We start from the raw sequence: 17,642 nt of genomic DNA on the forward strand, positions 1-17,642 counted from the left end.
TCCAAGTTGTAGAGTACAAGTTCAAATTTAATATTGTTTTGGTATTATATTAAATCATGTGAATAAAAATATCCATCAAATAATATGAGTCTTACTACCTACCCAATACCCACGGTAAGGGGGGATCCCTTGGGACTATGTGAAGCAATGTCCAGATTAAGCCCCTAAATAATGATTAATAACATTATCAGTTCATTATGGATGGGTGCAGGCCCTCCTTCTAATGTGTCGGAGACGAGAGACGACCATGTCAATCTCATCCAAATGATAGTCTTTGGTGATGATTTCAAAACAACCTTCGTCGATCATAGTTTCAAGACGGCCATCCATTAGTTTTATTTCTATTCACATGTATTTTGGGTCAAGCTGCCAATTTGCGGTTTTAAAAAAATTGTATTTTATCCCACGAAACAACTGTTAAAGGGTCCATATTTATTCTCTTGCCAAGAATGGTGGATCATTGCATTGGTTGAGTGAGTCTAGAAATCGAATATTTTTATTTCATAATTATCTTATGATGTAGACACACGGTTTTAATCTAATCTTTAGATCAATCATTGTTAATAGAGAAAAAAAAAAAGCTAAAAAATTTAAATTTGTAAATATTAGAGTAATGCTATATAGAGTAATATTATATACTCAACTCTTATCTTACTCTAATACAATTAGATTGATGTAGTAGTGCCCATAAGCCCTTAGATCAACCTTTACTAAAAAAATAAAAAATCTAAGGGCTGATGAGTACCGCTAGATCAATCAAGTTGTATGAAAGTGGACCGAGAGTTGAGTATTTAGCATTACTCTAGACATTAACATGAGTAACGCTAAATATTATACTTCTATGTAACTGGGTTAATATCAGTGTGCCCACAACTAATCCTTACTAAATAAATAAATAAAATAAATAAAAAATCTAAATATTAATAAATATTGTTACATTATAAGTGCTATCTATGTATTAGAATGTGTCTGTTTGGTGCAGATTTATTTTTAAACCTGATGAATAATCATGGGTTAATGAATGTTTTGTAATGGTTAATTGGTATGTTGTTGACGTATGTAACTTTAGCTTCAGCTATGATTTGCTTTTAGAGCTCTTGCTTGCGATCTTTTATCAATAAATGAGTATGGAATTTTTTCCCTTAAAAAAAAAAAATACTACTATGTTAACACAGTTGATATTTGCATTAGAAATGATTGCTTTGGATTTAAAAAATCTGTTGGAGCCAGTCAAGGCAGCGACCAAGACCAAGAGCTGGTCCTCCGCCCAAAGTATAGTTGTTGGATAAAACAAGAAAAGTTCTAATTATGGGAGGAGGTGGAGGGACAAAATTTTTTTTTTCAGAATTGGGTTGGAGATTTTTTTTTTAAAAAAAACTGATCTATTAAGTTGACATTTGTCTTTATAACATTCGAAATGTCACCCTCTTTTTTAATCCTATTAAAATTACATGTGAAAATAGGATAAATGTCAATTTAATAGACTGAGTTAACTAAATTTTCTCCGACCCAATTCGAAAGAAAACACTACGAGAAAGCCTCTGTATACAACTCATCAAAATTTTTTAAAAGAATTATGTGTATATATTACAAATTATATAAGAAAAGAAAATGCACATCCACCCACTGAACAAAAGAAACATATTGCAAACCGGAGGAAGAGCTATAAATTACTGAGTATCCGACAGGCAAGCAACAAAAATAAAAGGTTCGAAAAGAAACGGAAGCTTCAGAGAAATGCTATATACCACACATTTATCACACTTTGCTGATGTGGCTGCCAATCAGTCCTTGAATTTATTTGTTATTTTTGTGAAAAAAGGGCTGATCCAATGACTAATTAGCAATGCCACATCAACAAAGTGAAATAAAAATGCCATAAAAGTATGAGGTATAGCATTACTTGAAACTTCATGATTGCGCATCAGTTTGGCTTTGATCTGGTCCACAGTACTCTTCGCCCCCACCTTCTCGCTCTTGAACAGCAGATAAACAGCAATCATTAAATTGTCCCTCATTCTCATTTGTGGGTTGTGGCGGAACATGTGATGCTGAACTTGCTTGTTGCTCAGTGATCAAGCTTGTAAGACCATTCTGCTTCAGATATGTCTCCAGGGGAAGGCTTGCTATTTCAAGAAGACCTATCATGCTCACACGTTTTGATCCCATTTGCAGTTCTTCCTCGCGTTGAGGATGGCAATTCAAGTCTAATTGTCCCTTGCCAGTTTCAGCCAATTTGCTTGGGCTCTTGGATTCTAACTCATTTCCTGACCTAGTTTCATTCTCTGAAGGATCAATGTGCGATGATGCATGCCTAGAATTGCTGTCTACTTCTGCTTCATCCCTAGAGCCCCATGTATGCTGATTTCTCTGGGCGATCTCTGCTTCCCGCTCTGATTGACGTTTTTTTTTGCGCATCATTAGGGTTTTAAAGCGGCGTTTAACTGTCATGCACACATTGCATGTACATGTAGGCTTGTGCTTGCCCTTCCCACTAGGGGGCTGGATGCACACAATGCAGGTGCAGCCAGGACGATGTCTGGGGTGTTTCGTTGTGGTAGCAACTGATGGAGTGCTTGGGTCACTGGCACCGTCTCCTAGAATGGCAGCATTAGCCAAAGCATCCAGGCCAGAAGATTCATGCCCCTGGTTTGGCCTATGGCTTGTTACTATTCTCCTTTTCTTGAATTCTATGAAACAGTAAGGTATAATCAATATCAACAATTTTTCAAAATTTAATGAGGTAGAATATGCACTAAAAATCACTTTGATTGACTATATAAATGTAACAACTTTTGAGCAGCCAATCTTTGTGCATTCTATATGTATGTACTCATGTGCATAGATCAGTTGATTAATAAATGAGACCAACCCAAAAGTGAGTGCACGTGCCATCCTTGCAAACACCCATCTATGATTCTATGCTAGATTTTCATATCTTCCAAATTCCATACCCGTCTTTGGTAGATTTTCGTATCTTCCAAATTCCACGCGCTAATGTGGCCATGTATCTGTATTTCCAAAGCATGGCTTAAAGCTTCCCTTGTTGAAGTCCAACCAATCGAAGCTTAAAGCTTGACCTTTGTGGACTGGCACAAGCATGTTATACCAAATGTGTGAGCCAGACTCATTCTAGGTTGTCCAATTTCAGGATAAAGGAGGCCAGTAAGCATTTATGCTCTTTTCTATTCTAAAGACCACAGAAGTGACAGACCAATGTAGAGACTTTCGTTTTCTTTTCTTTCTAATTTATGGGGTGAAGAGATACACTGCTACATTTCTGTGAGACTATGAACCTTACAGGGGATGATACCCTTAGACAAATTAAACTATTAAATAGATGGAAAAACCATTTTCTTAGTGGACAAGGCAGCAGTGATTATCTAATCTTTACAACTAAATTAAGGGGCACAGAATCTGGCATCATACCTTTGTTCAGTCTGAGAAGATGTTCCAGTTCCCTGGGGTTCAATTCATCTGGTGCAGAACATGAACACCTGAGGACAAAAAAGGCGGAATCATAAAGACTTATTCAACTAGTTGTCATGATCAAATAAAACATAGAACAGAAAAAAAAGGCATATTTACCTGCTTTGGTCCCAATTATTGTCTGCACATGTCCACTTAGGAGGAAGAAGTACATCAACTGGCAACCTTCGCCATTTGGAGCAACTATCACACTGAGCCCATTGCTCTTGTCCCCTGAAGATCAAGCTTATTAATTTAAAATTAGATGGAGGAAATACAAATACCTTCAAAGCACAAGTAGTCGACACATATAATTGCATCAGGACAAGATAAGAGGCAAGGAAAAGGAAAAAGGTGCCCTTCTAAATCCTCAGTAGAAGTGGCACCATCATAGACTGGTGTACTTGGTGCCAGAACATTTAGCATGTCAAAGTGAGTTTCTAAATTCATTATTACACTATCCTCACATACTAAAACATTTGAATAGTCATACAAATCCTTACCCAGTTGAACGGGCAACGAAAATACTTCTTTTTCCGAAAACTGGAGGTTCCTGTTTGACAGACGTGTAATATATTAGATGTCACTCACAAAGTTTCATGAACAACGTAATAATTAGAATTTCTTGAAGTTTTAGATTGTTTGTACAGGGCTGGGGCAGATGTTGCGGATTTCTTTTTCTTTTTTTTTTGGTCCATGTGTTGGAGGCAGAGGCAAAATTTTAAATTTGTCCAACATATATTGTTATCATTTTTGAATTTGTTTTATGCTCTATGCTCCTGTTGCAAAGAGAGGTTGAAACATTGATAAGTATATAAGTTTAAATATAGAAATTCACAGCATCATACACCAGCAGCACCCTTGTCTGACAACCCATATTCATGAACACACATCAAAGATCAAGATTATAGAAGAATTTTCTTTAAAAATTAACTAGGGACATAAACTCACATAAATTGGAAAACGAGAAGATGCCAATAGCAATAAAAACTGAAGCAAAATTTATAACAATACATTAATTAAAATCTTCATTGAAATCACTCACATCATACTCCTCAAATTCGTGGTCCTCAATCATCACAATGCTTGGCTTAAGAGTGGGAGGTGGATAGAGCAAATCCTGTGCCTCTTCCCACGTAAGTTTCAGCTCCAGAGCATCTTGGCTATCAATGAGCAACCTCTTACTTTTGGACCCAATATTTCGTGCCCTTTTTCTTTCTGGCGCTAATACTGAAGGCAGCAGAAAGCCCTCCCTTGTCCTATCTTCATGCTTCTCAGACTTGTGCCAGCTAACATCACCAGCTGTTGAACTCAAGTGTTTGGACAGTGCATTTAAGTGGGGATCCGTGCTTCCCTTATTAGCTGACTGAAGAAGGCCAGAGTAACCACTTATTATAGGTAGGTTCTCAAAAACACCCGAAAACAATGTTTCACTTGAATGAGCGCCATTTGGAATGACAGATGGATAGTTGTCCTGTTTATTTAGTAATTTTTGTATCAATATTATATGATTGAGGTTGCTAACTTGAAAATGAGAGTGGCTTGTTACCTGAATTGCAACAGAGCTTGAAGCTTTCCGGAAGCCCATAATAAGTTTTCCTTCAGGATCCATACGGCTAAAAGTTACTGCAGCAAAACAAAATAAAACCACATTAGAAATACCAATATGCCTTCACATCCCAAAAGATAGTACAAATTAAAAATTAAAACCTACATAGTACAGTAAAAAGGGAGTAAGGAGGCAGGCATGAATAAGTCCCTTATCATGCAAGAGCAAATGATTGAAAGTATTCTCAAGCATTGGGAATGAAATTAATATTTCAGGGGTTTTTCTATTGCACTCAATTCCAACTTAAGCATTAATATGGAGAAGAAGAAAAAAGCTTCAGTAAGCAAACCATTACAGAAAGTTGGCAGCTGACTTAGCTGGCATAGTCTTTGGTCATAATACGAAATACCAGGAAGGAAGGGAAAGGCTATCCCATTAGTGCCAAGGGCCCAAGTGAACTCCGAAATGGACCCCACAAAACAAAAAGAAGCATACAGGAACAAGTTAAAGTACTAAAGAAATGCCTATATCATGATAAAGTTCAATTAAAGCAGTAGATCTTGGAAGCATATATTCAAGTTGCAAGAAAGAGGGGTTCAATGAACGGTAAAGAAATACATGGTTTTTTGCCAGATTACTTTATAAGGTACATCTATCCACTAAAAAGAAATATAAATCCAGATTTAAATCATGCAGGCATTAAGGATACCTGTATCTCCAGCTTGCAACTGCATTGACTGTATGCAGGGCGTTACCCCCTCCAAAACATACATTCTGCTGTTATTATTAGGCCAAAATCTGAACTGAAACACCCATTCTTTTCCCTTCACATCTTGAATCCTAAGAGGAAGGCCCTCTGGTTGAGAGATAGGAGGAAAATATGCCTGCATCGTGGTTAAAAGTAAAAAGTAAGCAATGATAATAACAGCAACGAGGACCATTAACAGCAGAAAGGCTAGGACAACTCAACAAGAAAACTTACTTCTGCACAGGCTTTTGGGAGAACCAAACGACCAATTCGACCTGCATCACTGGCACTCAGCATCTTTTCAAACAATGGCACAATTGTGGAATTCGAACTTGAAGATATCACGATTAAGGAAATCACTATCTGACTTTGTGAATAATTATCGATATTGTAAATGATTTAACATTCAGTGTCATGAAAACATAATTGTATACTTTCAATATATAAATGATGTAAGATGGATACTCTCCAGATATTTGCTGTAACTCTTGGTCTGTAATCCTTGGCCAATAGCGAGGAAGCAACTGATTCCTTCCCCGTCCTTCAGCAGGTGGCCTTGCAACACGTATCTGAGAAACCGCGCCAGCATTTGCCTCCAAACCTCCTGCAAGGGCTGACCTTGGGGGTTTCGGCAAAAGATGGCGAGACCTGGGCCCCTGTAGGAATGAAGAGGACATCTTGCTACTTTCCCTTTCATCGACAACAGCACTAGGAAGGGAATTTGAATTTCCTGGAGTACCCAGAGTCATACTCAAATTTGTATGTGGCAGTGATTCATATACATCTTTTGTTCCCATATTTGTGTTATACATGTCTGATTTGGTGGTATTGGACGATCCATTGCATGCGTGACTAAAATTTGAGAATGTGCTTCCAATTTCTCCAACGGAAGGCAAAACTTCCTCCTGTTTCAATTTCCCAAATGACCCATTTGTGTCAGCATTCTGAGATTGAAGCAAGTGCCTGAGCCCATTACCCTCTGTATTATTGCTCAATTGCATAAGCTTCATTTTATCAATACTACTTCCATCCAGTTGGTTGTCCACAGAAGTGGAACGCAGTCCATTGACATTATCAGCTTTGGGTGTGCCAGATCCATTAGGCTTTTCATTGCTTGAAATCTGTGTGAATATGTTTTATAAGCATATCATTAATAGTCAAAACTACAAACGTTTACTTAAAAATTCAAACATTGCTCTTCAATAATCTAACATATGCAAGGAACAACCAACTTTATGACATAAGTGTCACAAATTCATTCAGTAATAGTAGCAGCATGTTGACTAGAAAGAAATTTGCTTTCCTTCACAATTGCTTCTTGCTATATTTGATGGTCCATTTTTCATTACCATTACAGAAGGATGCATACAGATGAGCATGCACCAATTTTCATCCACGGGAAAGATCACTTGGAAGATAAGATCATCTGAATGCACATTTCTTGGATAGAGTATGCCAAATCTAACATACAAAGGATAATACATATGCAGAAATTGGGAAATGATGTGGAGAAAATGAGCCCTAAAGCATTGGTATGAATTTCTATAAATTTCCCACTAAACTACGCATTTTCACGCCAATATGATGATAAGCTATAACAAGAAAGACCCAATCACTATATCACAAAATGCAATTCCAAAAGTACATGTGTCTATTATTTCCAACAGCACCATGAATCAATAGTATGTAAGTTAATCTTACAGGGACAATTCCTGAATTCTTCGTACAGTTTATACAGCTTACGCCACCACAATCAAGCAGCTCAAGAAGAGAACTGGAAGCGATGCACCCACAATGGAGACGCTGCAGATACCAAGAGTTGTTACTTTGCTAGTAAACCAAAGCATTATATCATATGAGGCTTGAAAACCCAAATACCAAGTTAGTAAAAAACTTTCGGGTTCTAAATCTTACCTTGCCACATAAAGCGCACTCCCTCCAACCAGATTCCTTTGAGTGAAACACGTCACAGAAAACCGATTGCTCATACGCAGACCTAAAAGTCCATCGTTTATATATTAAAGGAAGTCGATACTAATTTGTTCAATTATATAAAATTTATTCAAAATTTGTGATGCACATATATATATAGTATTTATATTTATGCACCCGCAATGAAATTAAATAAATTCATAATGTTGTGCAAACAAATTGTCCAAAAAAATAGAAATAGAGTCATAATCCACACAACACCAAAAATAGAAAGGAACAGAACACCGAAAATACAGAGTACATAATAAATATCGAATCTCAAACACCTCCTAATTAAGCGTGTCCGTAAAACTCTACACGAGATAGATAGATATAGAGATTACCTGCACTTATCACAGAGAAGAGCGAATTCGCCGGATCGCAGAGCCCACCCTTTTCCCCATTGAATCGACGTGGAGGCCTCGCACAGTACATTCATGCAAATCTTCGACGACATTTTCCCCAAAAACTATTCAGTCAATTCCACGATAATCAATCCAATCGGAGAAAAAGACCAAAATTAAAATCCCTAAATACTCATTTTCCAAGATTTCACCAATACAAGTGGTCGATTACGCGAAGAGAAACAGACTAAAATAGAGCTAGCCTTAATATGCTGCATATCTCTGTAAACGTAGCAAAACTACTTCACTATCGTATACGATTTGAGACAAAGAGACGGAGGGCCATCGTTCATCTAAGAGTCTGCTTTTTTTGATCAGTCCCCGACCTGTGGAGCTCCGATCGGGAAATTTGCGGGAATCGAGCCGTAGAGGTTTCTAGATCAGAGGTTTCAGATTTCGGCGACCAGAGAGCTGAACCGGCGAGTCGAGGTCTTGCCGGAGGAGGAGGAGGAGGAGGCGTGTGTGCATGCAAAGCAAAGCGCACGAAATGCATGCACGATGATGAGACTTCAAGGCACGGCCAACTCTCTCTCTCTCTCTCCCCCACTTCGCTTTCCCACACTTACCCCTTTGGTTTTTTCATTTTCTTTTTCTTTTTTCTCTTTATTAATGAGTCAAATTCAAATCATAATTGAGAGACCAAAAAGAATTGAAGGAAATAACCGAAATTGCCCTTGGAATGAACACGAAGAGCTCAGAGACAGCGAGTAGTTGTGTTTTATGTACAACCGCGAGTGAGGAAGTGTGGAAAATTGGACGGCAGGACAGCACCGTAAGATGCGCCACTAGACGCTTTTTTAGTCCCAATCGGATAATTGGCCTTCGCATGCAAAAAGAATCAGAGTTCGAAATGACTAGAATCTCCCCCGTGTGTTATCTACGGTTTACACTTTACACCACGCAAGTGTTGCGCAGGACTTCGTCCTTCCCGGTCCACGCCGTGTTGTGCATCGTCCAACCGAATTCTATTTAAGTGTGTTCTGTCAAGAATCAACTACTCATAGTCATGTTAGCGCAGAAAAAAAAAAAAAAACAAAAAAACCCTACTCATGTTAGCGTTGATTTAAGCTATTTATGACGTCATATACAAGTAGGTGCTGATGTTAGGTGCCCGCAGAATACGGTTAACTACCGTGTTGGAAAGAGAAACGCTAACCTACCTTTTAATTTAACTATTAACCACGATGTTATCCACCTAATGATTATTTTGCGAATAAACTAAAATTTTTCAGTAAATTCTTTAGATAAACATGTGAATTTTATATGTATTTTTAATAAGAAAGAGTATGTAATTCTTATATGCATTATTATAAGGGATAATTAATTTTTTCTCCTATTAATTACAACATATTTTTACTTCTTTTTTTTTTTTTCATGAACTACTAATTATACCACCTGATCCCATGAATTACAATTTTGTACCCAAAATCTTATTCATTTAGTCAAAAGCGTTAACTCAGACGGTTAAAGTAACAATGCGTTGTAGTTCATGAAAGCAAAATAACATTGCGTTATAGTTCATGAGAGCAAAGTGACAGATTGATTGTCTGAATTAATGCATTTGACTGACGGAAGGAGTTTTGAGCACAAAATGGTAGTTCATAGAGTCGGGTGGTACAGTTGATAGTTCATGAGAAAAAAATGAAAATGCGCTGTAGTTGATTGAGGAAAAATGTAATTACCCTTTATTCTAACAATTATGCATGTGTAAAACACCAATCAATTTGCACTTGTAAAATATAATAAATAAACAATAAAGACTGCCTGAGAGTATGGGCAAAAAAAACTCTAATGTTTAAGTTAGCAAAATAGTTTATTTGCAATTGCTTCTCATTAATTATGTATTATGATATGTGTGATTCATTCTACAATAACTCCGATTGAAACCAGTTTACCTTTAAAGGCTTAGATCATGTTTGATATTGCAATGGAAAGTAAAGTTTCTAAAGTTTTCAAAGTGTAATAAAAAATGACATTGAACATTTTTCAGCAGTTGGAAATTTTGCTGATAATTAAGTGAAATCGTGGCCGTTAGTTTATGGAAAATCTTGATTGATATTTCATATTTGGTGGATGTCAGCAGACCAATAAAAGATGGTAGTGCTTGAAGCATATCCTCGTTGATAAGTCATTTCTAGATCTCCACTTAGCTGCACATGCATAAATAGATAGCCTTGCAATCATTCTGTACTAAGAATCAACTAATAACTTTTGCTGATGAACTTTCCGTGCTTTACAGCAAAGAAATGTCCATGGAAGAATAATTGTATGCATTCTCTAAATTCTTTCTCAAGATATTCCACCCGTACATATTGATACAGTAAATTTTTTGAACGAGTGGTTGAATTGGCAACAAATTACTTGCAAAAGAATAAAGAATTGTCGCGATAACGCTGAGAGGGAGAGGCCCAGTTGGAAGCTTTCGATGCTTAAGTCAATAGTTAATAATAACCTGTTTGTATTTGACTGATAAATTATAAGATAAATCCAAAATCCATTAGTAGTGAAGGATAAGAATATACTAATTTTCTCACGTACGTATGATTAATATTAATCGCCTTAAATTTTTATTGATATCCTGATGCGGTTGAGTTAGGCTATGACTCAATCGGACTTGAAAGAGCGCTTGCGGTTTCCATTGTCTAGGCCTTTCTTATGCAGCTCTCAGCGAGTAAGTATTACTATGGTCACATGCAAGTAGGATAGCTACAATTGGTCTTTACATCCTACTATTTTTTCTCAAAACCAAAAAATAATAATAAAAAAGAATATACCAATTGTTCTTTATTGAAATATGGATAAACCTTTTGGACACATTGGTGAGAAGTTGGAGATAACTTTGAAATCTCCGTATCAAACAGGTTGTGTTTGGGTGTCGATAATCTTTAAACCAAGCAGCATTTCTGCACTATAAAAGATGAAATGTTTAAATCCTGCAAAGTAAACCAATTTATTAAACTAATTTTTGTTTTTAAAATACGTTTAAATGCACGTGATAATTAGTACTCTAAAGATATATATTAATTTTTTAAATTAAAATTTCTCTAACTCAAACCGGAAATAACTTTATCCATAAAGAAGGGAGCTGCCGGAGTAGATATGGGCATTTGATGAATGATGCAAAAACTCTTATTTAAAGGTTCCAGTGTATGAAGGTTCTCCATGTTAAAAGACTGTTAATGAAGGTACTCATAGATTAACAAAAATGGCTTTAGCTCTCAGAGAAGACCAACTTTGGGGAGAGAATATTTCCGCTTGTATTCGTGATATTGTAAGCTTTTATTGAGTAATGAAATCAGGGAATTTCAATTTTTTTTTTTAAAAAAAAAAAAAATTGCCCATAAAGAAGGGACAATTGTTGGGAATTTTTTGTGGACAAATCGTATGATTTTAAATTTTAATTTTCAAATTTTGTTGGGGGAGGGTAACTTCCTCTCATGCTTAAGTGCCCTTACAAAATGACTAATTTAGTCGACCTTATAATCTCCATTGTCGTGTTAACAGGTTCATATAGTAAAGAATTGTGAGTACGCCGTTATAATTTGTGTTTGTCGCCGTTATAAATGTAAATTCGGCCCAGTCCGTAAACCCCTCCTTATCTAAGCGGGGAATCGGTTTTCAATCTCGGCCCTCTAAATTCTGAGGGAGAGAAATTCCTCGTTTTCTCTTCTTTTCTTTCTCCCCAAACACGTGACAACCAACCAACCATGGCGGGAATGGCTGCCTTCAATCTCTCTTCGGCCTCTTCCATCTTCAACCGTCCAGCACCATCATCAACGATTTTCCCGCTCTCGCTCTCATCCCAGCCTTCCGTTCTCCCAATGCGGGGTCTTTCTGGAAAGCCCAGATTTCAGAGTAACGCCTTATCACTTCTCGTTCTTAGATTTCAGCTAAATCGGGTTGTTCCGCGTCTAATGTATGGGTTTTGGGCCATGTGAGTGCTTCTGTTTTTTGGTTTTTGGTTTTTGTTTTTTTTTTTCTTCGTGCAGAGATTTATGCACTGTCTAGCAACGATATCAAAGTGGGTACCAACATTGAAGTAGACGGAGCTCCTTGGAGAATTTTGGGTATATAGTCTTGACGTTCTTTAATCTTTACTATCTATTTCTAATTTAATACGTTAATTATATCTGACTATGTTGTGGTAAACATTCTATCCAAAGCATCAAAGACATCGACAACTACCATTTGCTTCTATTGGTGTTCGATTTCGGAGTACTAAATTGTTTTTTTTTTTTTTTTTTTTTGTTATGTGTGTGGTTTGGCGGCATTCTGTTCGTGTTTGTGTTTTATGTGTTCTTTCTGGGTGTAGGCGTTACAGTTAGGCAAGATATTATGAACGCATTTATCTTTTGGGCATAGATACATACATACATGCATACACAGATTTGTTTTACAGTTTTGATTGAACTGAATAGCTTTACTGCCTGTTGGCCTTCTGCAGAGTTTCTTCACGTGAAACCTGGAAAAGGAGCAGCATTTGTGAGGACCAAGATGCGTAATTATGTAACAGGAAACACGGTTGAGAAAACTTTTCGAGCTGGAGTTTCGGTAATGCCTTTCATACTGCAGACAGATCTGTCGTTGATTTATGTGTCCCAGTAATGTGCTAGTTCAGTATAGTTTGCAGTGGCTAACATTTGAATATCTTAACTATGTTTGCATCATCTCTTATCGATTTAGCAGGTTTTTGCATGTTGTTATAACACAATTGAATCGCTCTTTTTCTGTTTAGTAATACTGATGCTATCATCTGTTCAACTTGGGCCGAGTGAAAATAGTTTCATTTTCCTTTGGGATTCTACAGTTGCAGCTTACATTTCTACTTCATTTTCATAAGATAGTCTATGGAAAGATCAGTTGCTGACTTATGGTACTATGTGCCAAAGCTTTAGCTGTCTTACATTGTAATATGTGCGCTCTTCAGCTAATTTTATGGTAGTTATGAATTCCCTGCACGTATATCTTACAGCAACTTTGTAAAGGTACATTCCTTCAATTTTTACGAAAATTTTTAAACTAGGGATTGTTTCAAAGCATTTTTTGCTAATCTTAAGTTATTTAATTTCCCCTTATCCTTCAGTTTTATAGCTCAGCCTACAACCATTGTGTTGTTACTTGAGTGAAGGATTCACCAGTATAAAAGGGTTGAAACATTCATTTCTTTGGAGGTGACAGAAGATATGTATGACATGGCTATTTGAGGGTCCTTATTTTTCTGGGCGGCTCTGTCTTCATGTTTCTAAACAAAAGCATCTTTAGGCCAGAAAAAACATCAATAAGACCAGAAAATCTTTTAAGGTTTCATTTGGCATTTGGAGAAAGAGGTTCCCTTATTAAGTATTCTTAACCCCCAGTACTTTGTGGTTGTGATGAAGTATGATTACATTGAATTTCAAACTGATGTATAGTGGCTTCTTTTCTATTTCTAGAAATGTAAGAGAGGCCAGAGGTAAGACCTTTATCATTGTGTAATATGCGATATGAAATATCTTAAATTGCAGTACATTGTATCAAGTATGCAAAACATAGGTCTACTGTTTTGTTCTTTTCCTGATGTAACTTCCATTGGAACATATGGTACCCATAATAATGCTCTTATATTTACATTATATGTTGCCTAGACAGGTCTGTCTCTCTGTCTCTATCTCTTCTCTCTCTCATCCTTATGTGTGGTTGTTTTCTCAGATTAATGAGGCAGATGTATTCAAGGAAACAAAGCAATTCACATACAAAGATGGCTCCCAGTTTGTCTTCATGGACCTGGTATTTCTCAGTATCCTAATCCTCTGATATGCTTGTACCATAGTGTGTTTTCTTTTTAAAAGAAAGATAGAAAGAAAATGCTTTAAAGATTTCTTTTTCTTTTTTCTTTTAGACTAGTTAGCCATTTACTTGAGGGCATTCCTGTTTCCAAGGAAACTTTTATTTTGTCTTAAGTTAACTCTCACTGCATTGAAAGACTGATTTTGTAGTTATTTTCGTACTCAGTTTTTCGATGTTTTATTTTCACAGAATACATATGAAGAAGTTCGTCTTAATGCAAAAGATGTTGGGGATAAGATGAAGTATCTAAAAGAGGGAATGGACTGCATTGTGCTATTTTGGAACGGAAAAGTATTTTCCAAATCTTTTAACCTTTGTGTTGTCTTTTCATTGCTCCAATTATGAGCGTTTCGAGTGCAAAGAGCATGACATTTTCCCAGAAAAGTGTTCGTAAACATTAGGGAGGAATATTATGCATAGATGATTATACTGTTTCGGAGTAGCATTCCACTATTAATCACCATCTGTTGTGTTTTAGGGCGCTTAGATTCACAAGTTAGATGCATACCATATGTTTGCATATAAGTATAGATGGCATAACTAGATGTTCATTATTATTGTTGATATTAGTATCAGTTCGCAATCTTCCTGTTTGTATTCTTGCAGGTTATTGATTTTGAACTGCCCAATACAGTCAAGTTGAGTGTGGTTGATGTAGATCCTGGTCTTAAAGGCGACACAGCTCAAGGTAATGTCATTTGTGTTATCTTGCAATTTTCAAGGACCATAAATACAATGCATTAGATGTAAGTTCCAACAAATTCACGGCCTGTGGAGACAGAGGGATGTGTGCAGGCAAGCTCATCTGTTACCGTTTGTTAGAATTACCCTCTGGACAAATCAAAGTGTAATAAGTTGGGGCAGCGTAGATAACCAGAATAATCCTCCAAGATTGTAAATATAAACCAGGAAGAATGTGCATCTAAATGGCTTCTGTAGGTTTCAAAAGTGACTCTCCTCAAAATAAATTAATTTTGCCAATGAGACATTTGGAATCTCCTTCACTGCATTTTCATCGATGAAATACAAAAATCGAGTAAAATTATTTTTTGGGTTTGCGCATGGGGTTTCAACCATAAAGCTATCAGGTAGTATCTGTACACCAAGTTGGACGGTTCTCATCTGTGCCCCAATCATGGTTACCCTCTTTTACTTTTTCCCATTTTCTCTGTTTTTCATATCCTTTCTCTCAGCTAACTGTTTGAGAAATGAAATCTTGTTGGCAGGTGGGTCGAAGCCAGCCACCCTCGACACTGGTGCTGTTGTTAATGTCCCATTGTTTGTAAATATAGGTGATGAAATATTGGTTGATTCAAGAACAGGACAATACATGAGCCGTGCATGATTTTTACATCAGAGCTTTCCTGTCACCGGCAACATCTCTATTTTTGCATTTCATTTTATTATGCGAGAGTTATACCCTTCATTTGGGGCTACGAATGTACATCAAGCTTAGCTTAGCAAATGGTTGTTAATGTTAAATTGTGCTTTCGTTCGTTGACTTGAAAATTGTTATAGCTTGTAATTTCGTTTTGTATTAGAAGAGAAAATTATTAGTTATCCAAATGGATTAGTATCTCACCCAAAGGAAAATGCTTGGGTACTACAATCCCTTACAAATTGACGTGACATTTATCACGTGAGTCACAATCAAATTTACAAACCGATATTGCAGTACACATGATATTTGTCATGTTAACCATAATTAAATTTCATTGTTTAATTTTTGAAGTAATATTTGCCACATGGATTGTCATGTGAGTTTACAAGGAATTTGTAATAAATGTTGTAGTATCTCTAACAACACTCATTTAAAATATTGTTTTTAATCTTTGGTACGATTATTAAGATAAACATTGGTGTGGTGTATCATTGTAACTTGTAATGCAATAGTTTTGCCATCCATCAACAGATATACAAGTACAAAGTAATGCTAAAAATCAATTATTTCACAATTATGACATGATAGATTCAACCAACATGATAACTATAAGATAGTTATGAGATAAAAAAAATGTGTTTTATAGCATTAACTTGTGAGTAAAACTATCTACTTCACTAAAATCTCTTTATCGTGGCTTCCTATCCGGAATCACCCCTCGCTTTAACGCCGCGCCGTATATATTACAAGCGCTCAATAACCATTTCCGTCTATTGCACTCCTCAATTAAAAGGTTATAAGAAATTTTGTTGGGGATTCTTCTTCCTTCATCCATGAGGATCAGAACTAACAGGGCCTCATCTACTCTACCTTCAGCACAAAGTGCTCGAATTACACCGTTAAAGGTGATTATATGTGGAGAATGCCCCATTCGTGTAAAATCATGTAAGTTGTCCAAAGCGTCCTCAGTTTTCTCTCCCACACATAGAGCTTTAATCATTAGGCCATAGGTACTAAGGTCTATGACGTAAAACCCATTCTTCATTTTCTCAAACAGTTGATACGCATTTTCTAGCAGATCTTTTTCCTTCCAGGATCTCCTGCATAACCCTCTCAGGAGAGTATTCACCATCCTCTCGTCCGCTTCAAAACCATCCCCCATCATCTCCTTATAAGTTCGCAGCGCAGAGCGAATTTTACCCCATTTCAGCAACCCATGCAACAAGGTGCTATAAGTGATATAATCAGGCATGCAATTTCTCTTCTTCATTTGCTTCAAAACACCAATACCCTTCAATGGCCTCCCCTCCTTACAAAACCCATTAAACAGAGTGTTGTAAGTGACCACATTTGGTGTCAACCCCATCTCCACAGCTTCATCAAGCAATTCCACTGCCTCATCTGACCGACCCACTTTACAAAAACCATCCATAACAGCTGTGTATGTGTAAATGTCTGGCTTCACGGAATCCTTCTTGATTTTTATCAGCATCTCAAATGCTTCCTCCACCCTTCCCACATAACACAACCCCTTCAACAAGCAATTGTAGGTCTGAACAGTGGGTTTGCAACCAATTCTGCCCATGAAATCAAAAACCTCAAAAGCTCTCTGCAATCTACCTCTTTTGCAGAACCCATTTATGAGAATGGTGACTGTTGCAACATCTGGGTGAAAACCCTTCTCTTCTACCATCTGGTCCAAGACCCGTTTGGCCTCATCCAGATGATTTTTCTTGCAGTAGCACCTGCTCACGATGGAAAATGTCCACGAATCTGGCTCAAACCCATAAGATGACATATCAGAGAACAGTTCCAAAGCAAGGTCAGGCTCTTCTGCAATGAATAAAGCCATTACCAGATCATTGAAGTCAGATATGGTACGAAACTCACGGTCTTTGACAAAGGTACTGAGGAATTCAGTTCTTTCTTTTGTGGGTAATCCTCTAATTGTATCTATAAAATATTTTAACTGAAATCTATCATTACTGTCAACAAGGTTGATACTATGCACTGGTGCGTGCTCTGAACGATTTGTAGAAGACAACGACAGTGTTGTTGCAGTGACAAATCTCTTATAGTGGCTGCTTCTGTAGCTGTAGCCCAAGAAGAGAGGGATATCGAGTGAAGCGGATTGAACGGGAGAGAGAAGGAGTGTGGAGGGTGAAGCATAAAGAGAAGACATCAGATCCGTGAGAGAGAGAGAGAGGTAACCCACAGACTTCAGGATTTAGAGGAGGTTGATGCTATTGCTACCATAGAGACAAACACTGAGGCTAAAGTAAGATGCGGCGTCGT

The 17,642-nt window shown here is 37.0% G+C and overlaps 3 protein-coding genes across 3 annotated transcripts; 1 reads left to right on the forward strand and 2 right to left on the reverse strand.

The window, feature by feature from the left end:
- Positions 1-1,528: 1,528 nt before the first annotated feature.
- Positions 1,529-8,702, reverse strand: LOC132191807 (HSI2-like 1). The gene is made up of 12 exons (XM_059606911.2): positions 8,081-8,702; positions 7,680-7,761; positions 7,467-7,568; positions 6,231-6,886; positions 6,000-6,096; positions 5,727-5,901; positions 5,018-5,094; positions 4,514-4,942; positions 3,972-4,021; positions 3,589-3,702; positions 3,430-3,497; positions 1,529-2,690 (listed from the first exon to the last, which is right to left on the reverse strand). Exons 1-12 carry the CDS (start codon positions 8,191-8,193, stop codon positions 1,912-1,914), a joined length of 2,742 nt encoding a protein of 913 aa, XP_059462894.2. The 5' UTR covers positions 8,194-8,702; the 3' UTR covers positions 1,529-1,911.
- A 3,076-nt stretch (positions 8,703-11,778) lies between these two features.
- LOC132192244 (elongation factor P (EF-P) family protein) lies at positions 11,779-15,735 on the forward strand. Its single transcript, XM_059607520.2, has 7 exons — positions 11,779-11,995; positions 12,130-12,207; positions 12,585-12,691; positions 13,829-13,906; positions 14,156-14,257; positions 14,573-14,654; positions 15,193-15,735. The coding sequence occupies exons 1-7, from the start codon at positions 11,848-11,850 to the stop codon at positions 15,309-15,311; spliced, it is 714 nt and encodes a 237-aa protein (XP_059463503.1). The 5' UTR covers positions 11,779-11,847; the 3' UTR covers positions 15,312-15,735.
- A 175-nt stretch (positions 15,736-15,910) lies between these two features.
- LOC132161674 (uncharacterized) lies at positions 15,911-17,577 on the reverse strand. Its single transcript, XM_059571848.2, has one exon. The coding sequence runs from the start codon at positions 17,527-17,529 to the stop codon at positions 16,036-16,038; it is 1,494 nt and encodes a 497-aa protein (XP_059427831.2). The 5' UTR covers positions 17,530-17,577; the 3' UTR covers positions 15,911-16,035.
- Positions 17,578-17,642: the final 65 nt, after the last annotated feature.

The sequence above is a fragment of the Corylus avellana genome, chromosome 10, assembly GCF_965113065.1.
Source record: "Corylus avellana chromosome 10, dhCorAvel1.hap1.2, whole genome shotgun sequence".
Classification (NCBI taxonomy): Eukaryota; Viridiplantae; Streptophyta; class Magnoliopsida; order Fagales; family Betulaceae; genus Corylus; species Corylus avellana.

Bases quoted from the DNA above. Each gene is read 5' to 3' on its own strand.
- LOC132191807 (XM_059606911.2), bottom strand. From the start codon at position 8,193: ATGTCGTCGAAGATTTGCATGAATGTACTGTGCGAGGCCTCCACGTCG. The intron at 6,887-7,466 runs GTAAGATTAACT...ATATTCACACAG, and splicing joins AGAATTCAGGAATTGTCCCT to ATTTCAAGCAATGAAAAGCC. The intron at 4,022-4,513 runs GTGAGTGATTTC...TCTGTCAAACAG, and splicing joins ACGAATTTGAGGAGTATGAT to GAACCTCCAGTTTTCGGAAA.
- LOC132192244 (XM_059607520.2), top strand. From the start codon at position 11,848: ATGGCGGGAATGGCTGCCTTCAATCTCTCTTCGGCCTCTTCCATCTTC. The intron at 11,996-12,129 runs GTAACGCCTTAT...TTCTTCGTGCAG, and splicing joins TGGAAAGCCCAGATTTCAGA to AGATTTATGCACTGTCTAGC. The intron at 12,692-13,828 runs GTAATGCCTTTC...TTGTTTTCTCAG, and splicing joins CTTTTCGAGCTGGAGTTTCG to ATTAATGAGGCAGATGTATT.
- LOC132161674 (XM_059571848.2), bottom strand. From the start codon at position 17,529: ATGTCTTCTCTTTATGCTTCACCCTCCACACTCCTTCTCTCTCCCGTT.